At 42.7% G+C, this 17,274-nt stretch overlaps 1 protein-coding gene across 12 annotated transcripts in view; it reads right to left on the bottom strand.

Annotated features, from left to right (window-relative positions):
• LOC110498641 (protein FAM13A) overlaps positions 1 to 17,274 on the bottom strand; it is a 76,796-nt gene that overhangs the window by 27,451 nt on the left and 32,071 nt on the right. For all 12 annotated transcript variants that reach the window (XM_090187703.1, XM_090187705.1, XM_090187704.1 and 9 more), the window contains 2 exons: positions 15,950 to 16,188; positions 5,270 to 5,314 (listed from right to left, as the gene is read on the bottom strand). In XM_090187703.1, the coding sequence (XP_090043829.1) occupies positions 5,270 to 5,314; positions 15,950 to 16,188 (284 nt within the window). The remainder of the gene's footprint in view (positions 1 to 5,269; positions 5,315 to 15,949; positions 16,189 to 17,274) is intronic.

Genomic DNA, 17,274 nt, shown 5'->3' with positions numbered 1-17,274 from the left:
GCTAGGGGTTAAAATAACTAACATGTATTAATGTGTCACCAAGATGTTATGGCCCATAATGTGTCACCAAGATGTTGGACACCGTAATATTTTGAAAGATTAAAATGAATCAATCAATGAAATGTATTTATAAAGCCCTTTTTACATGAGCAGATGTCACAAAGTGCTTGTACAACCAAAAATAACTTCATATGTCACGAGGTACTATGGGTCATTTTGACACCAAAATATACTGAACCAAAATATAAAACGCAAAGTGTTAGTCCAATGTTTCACAAGCCGAAATAAAAGATCCCAGAAATCTCCCATACGCACAAAAAGTTTATTTCTCAAATTTTGTGCACAAATTTCTTTACATCCCTGTTAGTGAGCACTTATCCTTTGCCAAGATAATCCATCCACCTGACAGGTGTAGCATACCAATAAGCTGATTAAACAGCATGATCATTACACAGGTGCACCTTGTGCTGGGGACAATAAAAAGCCACTTTAAAAAGTATTGTCACACAACACTGCAGATGTTTAAAATTTTGAGGGAGTGTGCAATTAGCATGCTGACTGCAGAAATGTCCAGCAGAGCTGTTGCCAGAGAATTGAATGTTAATTTCTCTTACATAAGCCGCGTCCTACGTTGTTTTAGCGTTTTAGAGAATTTGGCAATACGTCCAACCGGCCTCAAACGCAGACCACGTGTAACCATGCCAGCCCAGGACCTCCACATCTGGCTTCTTCACCTGCGGGATCATCTGAGATCAGCCACCCGGACAGCTGATGAAACTGTGGGTTTGCACAACCAAAGAATTTCTGCACAAACTATCAGAAACCGTCTCAGGGAAGCTCATGTGAGTGTTCGTCGTCCTAACCAGGGTCTTGACCTGACTGCAGTTCAGCATCTTAACTGACTTTAGTAAATGCTCACCTTCAATGGCTTAAACATGTTTAAGACAAGGGAAGGAACCTTAATGAATAAAGTTAAGGTCACCATTAGAGGGAGACATCATTTGGATATCCTAGTTACCTTGGGATGGGGTGAATCGTTAGGACTTAGTATTTATCAAACATATGGTAATAAGTACATAATAAGCATGTTATGACAGGTCTTTAATATTTAACCCTATTCATAATGCAAACGCTTCCAAGATGGACAATAAAGTTCTATTCTATTCTGTCTCCTGTTGTGTCTTTTGGACAGTGCCATATTTATCCTGCAACAAGGGCAGCAGTCGTTAGCCTGTTTACATGCAACCTAAACCTCCCAATGTGAAGTCTCTAGTCTAGTGTAACAACCAGGAGACTGGGAATGCCAACCCCATGCTAAGTAGCCTCTGTCCGGGCACAGCAGCGGGCAAAAGGGGGGCAAGTACCGGTAGGCTACCAATCCATTCCAGGATATGACATCACTGTCTGGAAAGGGATTATATGTACCACTGAGTTTAGCTATTAAAACCTTCCGCCCACTCTAGACACGTACATGTAACAAGTCTGGAATGAGGTGAGGCTTGGGGAGCGTCTCAAATGGCACCCTATTCCCTATTTAGTGCACTACTTTTGACCAGGACCCATAGGGCTCTGGTCCAAAATAGTGCACTAGATAGGGAATAGGGTGCCATTTCGGATGCAGCTTGGTGTGCAATGAATATGCCCTGTGGGTCGTGAACTGTCAAACAGTCGGCCCCTGGCCATGACCTTCCCTTACCACAAGAGGAGCACACACGGTTCTCTTGACTGTCAACAAAATAAGAGACTGTGACTCAGGATCCAGAACCTCCATCTTAAAACAGAGACAAGAGAGAGATCCAAATCCAGGACTGAGAGCATTATGATATCAAACACTTATTTCATGTTAGATAAGCAATGATTCATTTAGGTTCATTTAAAGTGTTTCCATCAGCCGGCAAGCCAACAACAAGAAGAAATAGAAATAGTAGCTATCATTATAACTAGGCCTTGGGTAGGTATCATTATAACTCAAAGCAAACCACAGGGTGGAATTGGAGTCAGATAATCAACATGGTTACAATCATTGGAGACCTATTTGTGCTCCAATACTGTAGTCATGGTGACAGACCAAAGCACCACAACAAATGTCCTACTGGGGATCTACTTCCATGGCAGAGCGCTCCATCGTGTCTTTATGGAGATGAACTGGTTAGACGGTTGAGGCTATAAGGTTGCATCCCAAACTACACCCAATTCCCTTTATAGTGCCCTTGTCAAAAGTAGCGCACTATATAGGGAGTAGGGTGCCATTTGGGCCGTTCCATGTTACTTTTACTCTAGCTAACAAGTGAGTGAGTGAGTGTGAACGCTATGCTAAAAATGTTATAGGAGTGGGTCAGAGGCACTAGAAGTGCTAACAGTCCATTAAAAGCTGTAATATATAATTATCATTGAAAGCAAGTCTAAGAAGCGGTAGATGTTCTATGTGCTCTATTTCTATGCTTCCCATGCTTAAGTTTAGTTTTTGCGTGTTTTACTTTTGGTTTTGTACATCAACTGAAGGTACAATATTTTTGGTTATGGAGAATATATTTCACAGTGGGGTGGCAGGTAGCCTAGTGGTTAGAGCGTTGGACTTGTAACCCAAAGGTTGCAAGATCGAATCCCTGAGCTGACAAGGTAAAAATCTGTCGTTCTGCCCCTGAACAAGGCAGTTAACCCACTGTTCCTAGGCAGTCATTGAAAATAAGAATTTGTTCTTAACTGATTTGCCTAGTTAAATAAAGGTAAAATAAAAATATTTCACAGTGGTTTAGATGGTACAAAGATTGTACATGCTTGTTTTGTCACAAACTGAAATTAAGCGAACTATTCGAATTTTAGCAACCAGGAAATGGCGGAGCGATTTCTGCATAGGGCACCTTTAAAGGAGTATTTGCAGTGTTATGTTTATAGTCTATGGGTCAGAGAGTGAATGTGATGTTCTAGAAGGAATGGGTGACCCATGTTAAGCTAACAGTCCTAGTGGTGGGTTACCAGGCAACAGGCATCTCCATGGAGCCACACATACAAACATTGACGCACACACACGTACACACTGACACACACATACATTGACACACACACACCACACACACACACGTGCGCTAGAAGGCAGTAAACGTAGAGGAAAAGCTCCCAGAGTCACTCTACAGGGGGCTTGAAACAGACCAAACATTAAATGAGAACCTACACCTCCAACTCGGTGTGTGCCCAACCTACAGGGATTCAAAAGGAAATGAACGTCCATTCAACTAATCCAGTATTACACCACAGTCACTTATTAGCCAGGATTTGATCACCATAGAAAGGAAACATGGTTGAAAGGTGAGCTCTGTTTCTGACTGGGAAAGGATTAAGCTATCCTGTGGTACCCACGGTGTGTATGTGACGGAGAACAAGTAGACGCTGGACTTACTTAGAAAGCATGACTCACTTAAGAATGTTGTGTGAGGAAGAGAGAGAATTACTGTGCAGGGTAGCACATAGGCAGTCTAGCACATAGGCAGGCTATCACAGGCTGTGTAGTGGTAAACATCAGTCACTGTGGTAATGTTTCTCCTCTGTAGTGTCAAGGTCTTTGGCATCAGGGGTGGACTGGGACCAGAAATTGTCCCTAGCATTTCTAACACACCGGCCCTTATTTTTTACTTGATACCCCCATACCGGCCCATTTTTATCCTCGAGGCCTCCACACTAGGCTTGGGCGATATACCGTTTATACCGTATACCGGAGTATTTGGAAATACTGGCTGTGCTATACCACTGGAAGAAACCTAAGATGTGTCAAATAAATTATATCCAGCTCAGGGCTCCAGCTATGCATTTGGTTTGCTAACTTGCTAGATGTCAAGATCAAGCTTCTTGGTTACAGCAGAGCCATTCAATCCCCTCCTGGGTCAAGATCCCTGTTGCCTAAATTGTTTTGTGCGTACCCAGTATGGTACAGAAAAGGTATGAAAATCTGGATACTGCCCAAACCTACCCAACACCAGCCCATTTGTCCCTTGAGGGCCCCGACAGGCCCACTGGGCTAAAAATGGACCAGCCCATCTGGCATTTGCCCGTAATGCCAGATGGCCAGTCCACCCCTGTTTGGCATCCTTCATCATCATATACATTATGGCCTCTGAGCCATCACCATCGATGAGCAAAATCATTGTGAAAATATCAGATGTATGCTACTGGTCACGGTCTTGAACACATAACTAGGTATATGTGAAGGATGAAACCTGTTTAGGGTACATTTCAAAGGAGTAAAGGCCGAATGAGGGTCTGTGTCAAGGCTTATGAACTTAATATAGAGTTCAGCAGGTACACTCAATGTGCCTCAAAGTACCTGGTGAAGGCGGTAAAGTTGACATGACTAGAGTTTACAGTATCAGCCAAACAGGAAGTTAACAGGAAGTGATGCCATAAAATGTCATGGGGGGTGCCTGACTGGAGGGTGACTCATAGATCAGGTGTCAGAGCAGAATGATCCGGTTCAACCAGAAATTCCACTAAGAACCTTGTTCGTCTGATCTCACTGTATGGCAAGGTGTCAAAACTAGAACGATCCGGTTCCATTAAGAACCATGTTGGTCTGATGTCACTGTATGACAGCGTGTCAAAGCAGTTCATGATGGGTATATGTTTTGGTGAATATTTCCATCAAGTGGAGGTGTGACAATTGAGTGGATTGTCAAACTATGTTGGGAATCCGGTTCCGCACTATAGATGTAGTAACATGAAATGTTCTGTTATATGATATATTTGTGAAGCTATGTACCTATTTCTTCAGATACTTTGTCAATACAGTGATGGATCAATATCCAGATGTATGAAACAATGGGATGTACTGTATGACAATTGATCTCATTTGAGATGTTAAATTGTACAATTTCAGGAAGGAGTACAGTGTGTAGGCCCGTTGGAGAGGTCAATATCCAGAATGACCAGCACGATAACAATAAACGAAAAGGTGTCAGTCTCAACCTCAGGGTTGACAGAGATCCCTTTCTTCTCGCTACTATACAAAATCAGGGAAATGTTTTGGTTTTTACAGCTTTACGGGAAGTCTTGCTGGACCAGAGACCACGTGCTCACACTGCCACCATCATAACAACGACAGCTTGCATGTGCACAGCATGCCCCCTCCCTCCCCTCCTCTTTCTGGTGGGCCTATTGTTTCCTATGTTAATGCATTGAGATGGCATGAAATGCAGCAGATAGGCCCCATGACCCCACATCTCCATAATAACATCCTGTCGACCTCTTTTCTCAGGACAAAAACAAGACCAGGACCTACCTTATGTAGAAAGGAGATATGGGTCTGCTGTCTTCCTCTTGGGAGCTGAAATGCAAAAACAAAAAAACAGTTAGGTTAGCCACTGTGGGGTGAGAGTGATGCAATATTACATATGAAGCACACTTTTTTTTTTCTCCCATTCTCTGCACCTCAGTGGTGTTTTTAGGGGACAGAATGTCCTTTTGTCTCTGGAACAATAGCCACCTAATGCTCCAGTCAGTTCAGTACGTTTTGTTAAAGCTTGTCTCTGGGAATTATTAAAGTGACAGTTGAAGGGCCGTGTGTGCCCTCCTCTGGTATAGCTCTGGCGGGGCCTGGGCCAATAGTTACACATGACAGAAATGATGCAACAAGAACGGGAACTTCTTAATGTGGAGATTGCTTAACATGTCCATATCCTGAAAAAAATACGTTAACCTGCCGAGGGCCTTACTACCTTAAACATCACGTAGCCTACAGAAGCATGTGTGTGATTAACATAGTGTATTAAATTGCTGCAAAAAGCCCTAAATATTGCCACGGAAAGGGTTACATAGCCTTCATAAGAAAACCAAACCTCAATCACCAGTGCCATTTTCTCATAACCATGGGGTACAGTACATGAAAGTTGGCAATTGTGCCAATAAACAGCTAATACTGTCTAATCATGGGTTGTAAATAGGGTTAGACACTTTTGAAATTAAACAATAGACTCACTAATACACACAAGACTGAATTGTGGTTAAATGGGCCATGGAGAAAATATTTGGACTCTGTGTTTTTGGGTACGTGCAGTAGCTCCAGTAGTCTAACGGTAAGGAGGGTGTGAGTATGTCACCGTCTAGGGCTGAGAGGGGAGAACATACCACTGGTTTAGCTGCCCGGGGTGTAAAGGCCGAACACCGTACCAAGTTCAAAACAGAGGATTTAGGTTTCAGTTTGTCGGGAACCGAAATGGGCCGAAGTTCATTCAACTTCAAAAGCTTACCATATCACATGATCTGGCCTCTATCTTGAAGAATTCTGAATGAGTGTGTGTGTGTGTGTGTATGTGAGATTTTTTTCTTCCCTTACCTCCTCTAATACAACCTACGTACATAGTCTATGAAATCCCCCTTCCGGATCAAGGTACCAAGAGCACCTCACAACAGCATTTCACAATTTGTACGTATTGCTAGTGGAAGCCAGCCGAGAAATGTTTCCCTATACTTAGGCCGTGTTAAACAGTCTGGCAAGCGTATTAAAATAATGTGTGCTGTCACGAATTGTTGCAAACGGAAATCCTGCTTACCCACTACCTTACTTAAGGAATAACAAGTGGCTCTGTTGAGGAGACTTAATCCTCGCAGAGGTGACGGAAAACTAGCAAAGAACTTGGCCAGGCTGGCAACCCTCCACCATTTTGTAGACAAATAAATAATCTTTATTTCATTCAACTCAACACATTTTTACCATAGTGCCCTATTGACCAGGTTGTTTAAATAATGGTTTCTCAATACCCTATACCAGTATAAGGACAATTTGTTTGACACTACCATTTTCACATTTGACCCATTGGTCATATTCAAAGTCACAGAATTAATTTCAGGTTCATAGCCTTGCATTATTATATGGATGTGACTACTAGCCTGGAATCTAAACTTTGGTTGAAACTGAGCCATATTCCGTTTGGGTTCCAGTCCAGGTGACTCCATGAGGATCTTACTGGAGTATACGTTCTCCTGATTGGAGGTCAGTGTTCCAGCCCTTCTCCCCTTCTCCTCTGCGCCCGCCAGGCCTTTTCCACACTACTTTAATAAGGACGATAAACCATAGCCTGCTTCATGGTCCATTCTTAGAATTTTTGGAGAATAGAACCGTGCAGTGTACCAAACCTAAAAAGCTTGGACCGGTTACCTACTTGAGCCCCTATTGGTGTACACTCTCATAACCCAAGTTACAGACGGTACATTCCACCATAGACCAAGGTGTAAAGGGAATGCTACCATAAACCCATCACGCTTCAGAGATTACGATTTTTTTTTGCCAAAGGGGCAATGGGGGAACATGCTGGAACTCTGGAGAGAAAAGTAGCCAATTGTTTAATGAGCAATATGGTTTGTAGGCAGCTTTCCTTCTCAACCAGTAAACCAGTTTTCAATGCATTTCTAGCATAATTATAGAGTAATGAAAGGGAACAGCTGGCGAGAGCACAGTGATATGCTCATATGATCATCCAGATTCATTATGTTGAGAGGTACCAATGACCTTGACCTGTAGTTGTACTGTGGTTGACCAGTGTCAGCTCTTCACGTTGACATTATGGCCATAAGCCAGGTCAACGGGGTTAAATCACCATGGCAGCAGGAACATGGCGACTTCCTCTTACTAAGCTACACTGAACAAAAATATAAAACGCAACATGCAACAATTTCAACGATTTTACGGAGTTACAGTTCATATAAGGAAATCAGTTCATTGAAATAAATTAGGCCATTACTATGTTGGTCACAGATACCTTTAAAAAAAGGTAGTGGCGTGGATCAGAAAACCAGTCAGTATCTGGTGTGACCACCATTTACCATCTGCAGCGTGACATCTCCTTCGGATAGAGTTGATCAGGCTGTTGATTGTGGCCTGTGGAATGTTGTCCCACTCCTCTTCAATGGCTGTTCAAAGTTGTTGGATATTGGCGGGAATTGGAACACGCCGTCATACCCATCGTTCCAGAGCATCCCAAACATGCTCAATGGGTGGCATGTCTTGTGTGTATGCAATTCAGCTTTCATGAATTGTGTAAAGATCTTTGATACATGGGTCTGTGCATTATCATGCTGAAACATGAGGTGATGGTGGCAGATGAATGGCATGACAATGGGCCTCAGGTTCTCGTCACCGTATCTCTGTGCATTCAAATTCCCATTGATAAAATGTAATTGTGTTTGTTGTCCGTAGCTTATGTCTGCCCATACTATAACCCCACCGCCACCATGGGGCACTCTGTTCACAGTGTTGACATCAGCAAACCGCTCACTAACATGATGCCATACACGCTGATGTGATGGGCTGGAGTGGGTAGACGTGGTCTGCGATTGTGAGGCCGGTTGGACGTACTGCCAAATTCTCTAAAATGACGTCAGTCGATTAGTCTGCACTTCACTGTGCTACGTTTTCCACCTGTCAGCTTAGATGATCGGCATATAAGCAGGTTTTGAGCCATGAATAAGGGCTTCACTTTACATGTCGGCCTCTCACCGGTTTGGAAAATACCAGTTTGCCGGTGGCACTGCTATGGTAGAGAAATTAACATTGAATACTCTGGCAACAGCTCTGGTGGACATTCCTGTGTGAGACATCTGTGGCATTGTGCATGTCTATAATGATCATGCTGTTTAATCAGCTTCTTGATATGCCACACCTGTCAGGCGGATGGATTATCTTGGCAAAGGAGAAATGCACACTAAAAGGGATGTAAACAAATTTGTGCACAACATTTGAGAGAAATAAGCTTTTTGTGCATATGACAAATTTCAAGGATATTTTATTTCAGCTCATGAAACATGGGACCAAAACTTTCCATGTTGAGTTTATATTTTTGTTCAGTGTAAATAGTCAATAATCAACACCAAAACACCAGCTGATAGCCTAATTGTAATAGCAGAAAATGGCCATCACATCTACAGATGGGCCTTTAGAGAGTGAAGGGTCAATGACAGACTTGGAAGTCAAACATGGCAGAAACCATGGCAACTAGCATCTTCTTGACTAGTGTCACTGTAGTCTCATCTCTTCCTATACATTTCCAACCCCCCCTCCTAACCTATAGGCCGGTTTAGCAGCCAATAACATTTGAGCCAAGTCTCTGACCCTCTTCTCCTATTTGCTGTTCAGGAGCCAATGACACCTGTTTGAATCAGAATTGATATCCTCTCTCTCTTTTTCTGCAGATGGGAACCATTGTAGGAGTATCCTATAGGTTAGAGTGGTTGAGGACAGGTGCCAGCTACTAGGGTTTTCCCTCCTTAAATCCAAGCAGACTTGTTGGATGAGGCTCCCTGTTGGCCAACAATAACCTCCCCAGAGTGTCTGACACTCACACCAGACCGTTACATTCCTCACCCAACCCAACCACACCACACCCACACACACACACACACCCCCCCAACCCGCTTTCAATGGATTTCTTTCTAAGAAAGATAATGGGTCACAAGTCAGTGAACCATGGCAACTACATACAACAACCAGCATGTGCATGTAGCCTGTATCTAGAAGAGACCCTATGAGTGCCTACGTGATGTGACAGGTAGCCTAGCAGTTAAGAGCATTGGGCCAGTAACTGAAAGGTGGCTTTTTTTCAATCCCAGAGCCAACTAGGGGCGGGTTGTTCACATGCCTTTATTATGCTGGCTTGTGCTTCTGATTTGAGACATGAGGATGAATTGATAGGAGCCTTTGTAATGATGAAGCATCCATCCCGGTTGCTAGACAGGATCAATGTCTAAACCGTGCACAGACAGTGGGCAAACATTTCTTCACAGTCTCCTAGTGTTACCACGAGTTGATCTCTGATGATGATGCAATACCTCTATGTAGTATCCTAGTGATCTCTGATGATGATGCAATACCTCTATGTCATATCCTAGGAAACCCACTGTAGTCTACTCTCAATGAGATGTGTGTACAATGTTAAACATGCACATGTGGAGTTTGCATAGCAGTGCCACCGGCAAACTGGTATTTTCCAAACCGGTGAGAGGCCGACATGTAAAGTGAAGCCCTTATTCATGGCTCAAAACCTGCTTATATGCCGGTCATCTAAGCTGACAGGTGGAAAACGTAGCACAGTGAAGTGCAGACTAATCGACTGAATCAATTGATGGAAAATGTGTAATTGTAGTTGTTTTTTAAAGGGGAGATCTGATAAAGACTAGCATAGAAGGATGAAGAACAGAAGTAGAGAGGGGACAGAGAAGTAGAGGAGGGGCCAATAGGAGATATTCTAGCCAAGGGGTTACAATTTGACCCCAGAGAAATCAACTGATAACCTAAGTACGTATCTTCCAATGGCCTAGATCTCACAGCTCAAGATTTAACAAAATGCAGTTCAACACCACTAGCATTCTACCCATCTCTCAGTTGAAATCCAGTTTGATCCAGTTTGTTCCTGCTTAGTGCTGGATGCTGTACTGACACAGATACAAGCCTGACACATACCTATGGAAAGTAAGGGCAGCTTAATTGCACATGTATTTATATACAGTTGTACTATTTATACATAGTTTATGCTCAATGTTAGCCATCCTATACTCCACTGAAAACATGAGGCAACTAGTAGGCTTTGGGTTCTTAGGCAGTAAAGTATGCGTTTCCAAATAGGTCTGGCAATCCTTCGCTAGCTATACCAGTCTGCTGAACTTTAGCTAAAAGGTCCGTCACATCATGTGACAGCAGCAATAGAAACACTGTACCAGTCAGCTATTAGCATAGCTACAACAAGAGACAGGGTTGCTTATAAAGGCTACGAGGGTCTCCCTGTCACCCGATCCCCAAATCGGCCATCCGATACCCCAGACTAGGGTATTTTTAAGGTATAATCCTTTAAGCCTCCGATAGATTTACTGTCCCTATGAAGTGCATGACGAGGAAGGCTGTTGCCACTCAATGGGAAAGCACCTGTTGCTATTGCTAGGGATAATTAGGTAATGATATGTATTTAGATGAAAATCTCTTTAGATGCACAATGTCATTTTCAAGAGTGTCCAAATGAAAATGAACTAAAACAAACAATACCTAGTAACAATAATAATATGGCAACTACTGTCCTTTAACAATAACTTTGAAATAATAATAATAATAAATAATAATAGTAAAAAAGCCCTCTAGAAAGTCCCATTTTACAACCTAAAAAGGAATAGTGTTGATTTGTCATAGGTTATCTGTCAAACATTTTACTAAGGTTGTGTCTTGTTGATACAAAAAAATACACTGTACAGTTGAAGCCGGAAGTTGACATACACTTACAGTGGGGAGAACAAGTATTTGATAACTTGCAAAATCGGCAGTGTTTCCTACTTACAAAGCATGTAGAGGTCTGTAATTTTTATCATAGGTACACTTCAACTGTGAGACGGAATCTAAAACAAAAATACAGAAAATCACATTGTATGATTTTTAAGTAATTAAATTGCATTTTATTGCATGACGTAAGTATTTGATCACCTACCAACCAGTAAGAATTCCGGCTCTCACAGACCTGTTAGTTTTACACTGCCGTGCTACCTGTCCCAGACTTGCTGTTTTAAAAAGACAGCAGAAGTGGTAGAGATACTCTTAATGATCGGCTATGAAAAGCCAACTGACATTTACTCCTGAGGTGCTGCACCCTCGACAACTACTGTGATTAATAATTATTTGACCATGCTGGTCATTTATGAACATTTGAACATCTTGGCCATGTTCTGTTATAATCTCCACCCGGCACAGCCAGAAGAGGACTGGCCACCCCTCAGAGCCTGGTTCCTCTCTAGGTTTCATCCTAGGTTTTGGTCTTTCTAGGGAGTTTTTCCTATTTGCTGTTTGGGGTTTTAGGCTGGGTTTCTGTACAGCACTTTGAGATATCAGCTGATGTACGAAGGGCTATATAAATACATTTGATTTGATTTGACTGTATCACAATTCAAGTGGGTCAGAGGTTTACATACACTAAGTTGACTGTGCCTTTAAACAACTTGAAAATTTCCAGAAAATGATGTAATGGCTTTAGAAGCTTCTGATAGGCTAATTGACATCATTTGAGTCAATTGGAGGTGTACCTGTGGATGTATTTCAAGGCCTACCTTCAAACTCAGTGCCTCTTTGCTTGACATCATGGGAAAATCAAAAGAAATCAGCCAAGACCTCAGAAAAAAAATTGTAGACCTCCACAAGTCTGGTTCATCCTTGGGAGCAATTTCCAAATGCCTGAAGGTACCACATTCATCTGCACAAACAATAGCAAGCAAGTATAAACACCATGGGACCACGCAGCCATCATACCGCTCAAGAAGGAGACGCACTCTGTCTCCGAGAGATGAACATACTTTGGTGCGAAAAATGCAAATTAATCCCAGAACAACGGCAAAGGACCTTGTGAAGATGCTGGAGGAAACAGGTGCAAAAGTATCTATAGCCACAGTAAAACGAGTCCTATATCGACAAACTGAAAGGCCGCTCAGCAAGAAAGAAGCCACTGCTCCAAAACCTCCAGACTGCGGTTTGCAATCATACTTTTTGGAGGAATGTCCTCTGGTCTGATGAAACAAAAATAAAACTGTTTGGCCATAATGACCATCGTTATGTTTGGAGGAAAAAGGGGGAGGCTTGCAAGCCGAAGAACACCATCCCAACCGTGAAGCACGGGGGTGGCAGCATCATGTTGTGGGGGTGCTTTGCTGCAGGAGGGACTGGTGCACTTCACAAAATAGATGGCATCATGAGGCAGGAAAAATATGTGGATATATTGAAGCAATCTCAAGACATCAGGAAGTTAAAGCTTGGCCGCAAATAGGTCTTCCAAATGGGCAATGACCCCAAGCATACTTCCAAAGTTGTGGCAAAATGGCTTAAGGACAACAAAGTCAAGGTATTGGAGTAGCCATCACAAATCCCTGACATCAATCCTATAGAAAATTTGTGGGCAGAACTGAAAAAGCGTGTGTAAGCAAGGAGGCCTACAAACCTGACTCAGTTACATCAGCTCTGTCATGAGCTAAAATCCACCCAACTTATTGTGGGAAGCTTGTGGAAGGCAACCCGAAACATTTGACCCAAGTTAAACAATTTAAAAGCAATGCTACCAAATACTAGTTGAGTATGTAAACTTCTGACCCACTGGGAATGTGATGAAAGAAATAAAAGCTGAAATAAAATATTGGCGCTTCTACTGTTCTGACATTTCACATTCTTAAAATAAAGTGGTGATCTTAACTGACCTAAGACAGGGAATTTCTACTAGGAATAAAAGTCAGGAATTGTGAAAAATTTAGTTTAAATGTATTTGGCTAAGGGGGTATGTAAACTTCCGACTTCAACTGCATATTCACTTCTTCTATTAATGAAGGCGTATTGGGGGTATGGCCAGGCACTCCTAATGCATGTTTTCAAAGACAGTTTCAGGCTTTACCTGAAGGTATTTTTAGACGCTGTTATCTTATCTATTTAAAGGCAGTAAAAGATACAAAAAATACTGCAAAGTCCACCACTTCCACATATGCATTTATACTGTATGTGCGTGTGTTTGCGTGCATGCACACATGTGCTCGTCTCCAGATCAACTACTAGAGAGCTGTACTACACAAGCTGTAACATAACACAGCCTCGTATCGGTTCAGTTTAGCATCCGTTAGCTTGTACCTACTATTTTGTTTGCTTAGCATACATGTTCCATTTGCTCCTGCGAGATGAGCTCTGCTTTCATTTTCCTAGCTGATACTTAGCATTGAATATCTAGTGAGCACATTTATTTCTTACAAGCCCTGTGTCAGAGGTCCTCTTCCAAGTAACACCACACAACATGAAGCCTGTATTCAGCAGTTACCAGTTTCCACTGAGCCATTTATTAATTCTGAATAAACATTGAATAAATATATATTTGGGCTCCTGAGTGGCGCAGCGGTCTAAGGCACTGCAGCTCAGTGTTAAAGGCATCACTACAGACCCTGGGTGGATTCCAGGCTGTATCACAATGGCCGTGATTGGGAGTCCCATAGGGCGGCGAACAATTGTCCCAGCGTAGTCCGGGTTAGGGTGTGGCCGGGGTAGGGCGTGGCAGTCATTGTAAATAAGAATTTGTTCTTAACTGACTTGCCTAGTTAAATAAAAGGTTAAATAAGCAATTCCTATTAAAACAAACTTTTATGCATGCCCAATATGACCAGGCCAATATTTTGTATTTTCCATGAACAACTACCTACAGGAAGCTTATTGATTGATTGACTAAGCCCTCCACAGACAAAAGCTCCATCTTAAATCTTACATCATAGTGACTGCATGCCATGCACTGAGGACAAGGCTATCTTGTTTAAGAGCAACTGAACACTGGGTGTGCTAGCTAGCACTAGGCTAATGCTAACATCAACCCTAAGGAGGCCTCAACAACCAACCAACACAGCTGTACATGTTATTTTGCAGACATGCTATTCCCAGACTGGGGACACTTGATTCAGACAGGGTCCAGTTTCAGCCAACTTATAATAAATATGTTTAGATGCCATTGGGATGCCACAGGAGCCTTGCGACCAAGATTGGCTCCCGGCTTTTTAGATCCCAAATGGCAGCTGGCTGTTCTGAACTCAGCACAATCACCCTACAATGACGGGAACGTCTCACCAACGCAAACAGTGGTCATAAGATATTTACAACTAGTCTCTCGTACTGTGTTATTACACAGGGTTACTAGTATGTACCTTTAAACTCATACTGTACTATTACATACTGAAAATAATAATAACTATTTCTATAGCGCTATTCAATACAAGTAACAAAGTGTTTCTCATCATAAAATAAAAGTACTAGAAAATAAACAAAGACAGGAGGAAGGTGAAGGAAACAAGACAGCTAATGACACATTCAAATCATACATTAAAAGCATCTTTATAAAACTGTGTCTTCAGCAGGGATTTAAAAAGAGGCACTGAATCTGCAAGCTTGATCTCGTCTGGCAGACCCTCCCAAAGTCTAGGGGCCCTAATGGAAAATGCTTGGTCTCCTTTCTTTTTCAACCGAGACTTTGGAATGGTCAACAGGTCCCTTGCCAGAGGATCTCAGGCTGCGTCCTGGCTCGTAGGGAGATAAAGGATCAGAGATATAGGACGGGACTAAACCGAGCCTTAAACATGATTGCTAGAATCTGGGTTCTAGCAAGGCGGGGGCCAAATAAAATAACATTAGATTTCTTCTCATTGAGCTGAAAATTGAAAATTGTCAGACATCCAAAATTGAAAATTGTCAGACATCCAACATTTGATGTAATAGTGCATGTATGTATTGTAATAACGTGTAACTCAATGTTTACTAAAATGTGTGCAGATAGATTGATACACTTTTAAGTGACTCCCATAAAATCATAAAACCTGTGTTAGGTTTTTTTTTTTTTTTTACTTCAGAAGTCTTGGCTGACATCCAGGACCTGCAAGCTGTGTTAGCAAACTAGGCTATACTTCAGAAGTCTTGGCTGACAACCAGGACCTGCAAGCTGTGTTAGCAAACTAGGCTATACTTCAGAAGTCTTGGCTGACAACCAGGACCTGCAAGCTGTGTTAGCAAACTAGGTTATACTTCAGAAGTCTTGGCTGACATCCAGGACCTGCAAGCTGTGTTAGCAAACTAGGCTATACTTCAGAAGTCTTGGCTGACATCCAGGACCTGCAAGCTGTGTTTCTTCTCTGCTATGAGACAAGCTTTAATTATTCAGGGAAGAGGTGCTACATGGACTACTGAACCACCAATACCATATGCATTGGAACGCGTTTTACATACATTTGTCGGCATCCGTAGCATCTTATTATGCATTTAATAAAAAATAATCAGCTACCTAATATAACCTCTTTCCAAATTCCAGACATGCTATTGTGCTCCTGAATGAATACAAACATCATGAACTACTAACCTGTTAAAAACTACCTATTTCTAACTTTCCACCATACGGCCCCAAAATAACTGTCTGTTACTACACTACACACTGACCTGTTCAGGACCTCCGTGGTCTTGACCGCGCTGACGTCCCAGGCGTCCGTGGCTGGTCCCTGAGGTTCCTGTGGGGCCCCCGGTGGGGTCAGCTCCATTCTCTCAGGGCTGGGGCTCCTCACCTCCGGAGCCAGGGGAACGGGTAGGACCAGGGGCCTCACATAGGGCAGGCCAGGAGAGAGACTGGGAAGGGGCACGGCTCGGAGAACTGTCGTTGTCTCCCGCTTTACTTTTCTCACCTGTGGAAAGAGACAAGGAGAATGAGGGATGGGTGAGGCGGGTGGATTCCCTGTAATACCAGAGCCCCATGTGTAAAGCCAGAGATGTAAACGATACCTGCCTCAGCATACTGTCACAGGGGCAATCAGATCAGCTGTGCTGACCTTTAGTCGGGTTACTACAGAATAAAACATGCATTGGAGGATAGGCTATGTACAGTAGAGACATGGACTGGGTTGTATTCATTTGGGCACACCATAACAAAACAAAACATTTGGTGTTCAATGCAAATCGCTTAATGGAAAAGTTTAGATAGTAAGTACCCATTTTGGCCTGTTTGCTTCTGTTTCATGCCTAGTGAATACGACCCTGTGGAAATGAAAAGGGTTAAACTCCTCTTTCTCTTACCGTGCTGACTCCTAGGGGGTATAGCTGGCGGTAGCCTTTCGTATCTATGGTGTACCTAAAGCACCTCATCCGTACCACTGGTATGTCACACCGACCTTTCTTCATGTCGATGGTGTGTGCAACCACTAGGCTATACTCTTTCAGTTCTACAGAGGTGCGCTAGCTACATCTAATGCATATAACTGAGAGGTGTGCATTTGGGGGTAAGAGAAAAGTGTGAGAAAAGAGAAAAGTTCAAATGTTAGCAGTCCACTGTGTTGTATGCCTAATGGGTCTGAAGCCTACAGCTCAACTATTGATCAAAGGCACAATAACCAATCCCGGCAGGGTTTGTCTCTGGACAAAAGCCAATGCTAAACCATTTAATGATGAGGAATGGAAGTGCTTTATCAGTGAGCCATGTGAGCCACGTTTATCAATGGAACATCCAGTCAGGGCTGGAATCGCCATGGAAAAGGTCTAGTAGTTCATGTTTTTCCATTACAGAACAGTTTGAAAAGCTTCTAAGCCTAAGGGACTAGATTTTGCACTTCAACGTCAATGTCAGGAGTTAAGTGACGTATTTGGCTTAATGTGGGGGGGCGGTGCATCCAGAACGCCAGAGGGTGGCGAGGGCTTCCAATCTCTTCAAGCACCTGTAAGGCCAACCTCAACTAAGGCTTGATTTTTATGTATACTTGTGTAGGTGTATAGGCCAA

The sequence above is a fragment of the Oncorhynchus mykiss genome, chromosome 10, assembly GCF_057628025.1.
Source record: "Oncorhynchus mykiss isolate SJ-2025 chromosome 10, ASM5762802v1, whole genome shotgun sequence".
Classification (NCBI taxonomy): Eukaryota; Metazoa; Chordata; class Actinopteri; order Salmoniformes; family Salmonidae; genus Oncorhynchus; species Oncorhynchus mykiss.
The sequence above is the reverse complement of the archived record's forward strand: the minus strand, read 5'-3'. Positions and strand labels throughout refer to the sequence as shown.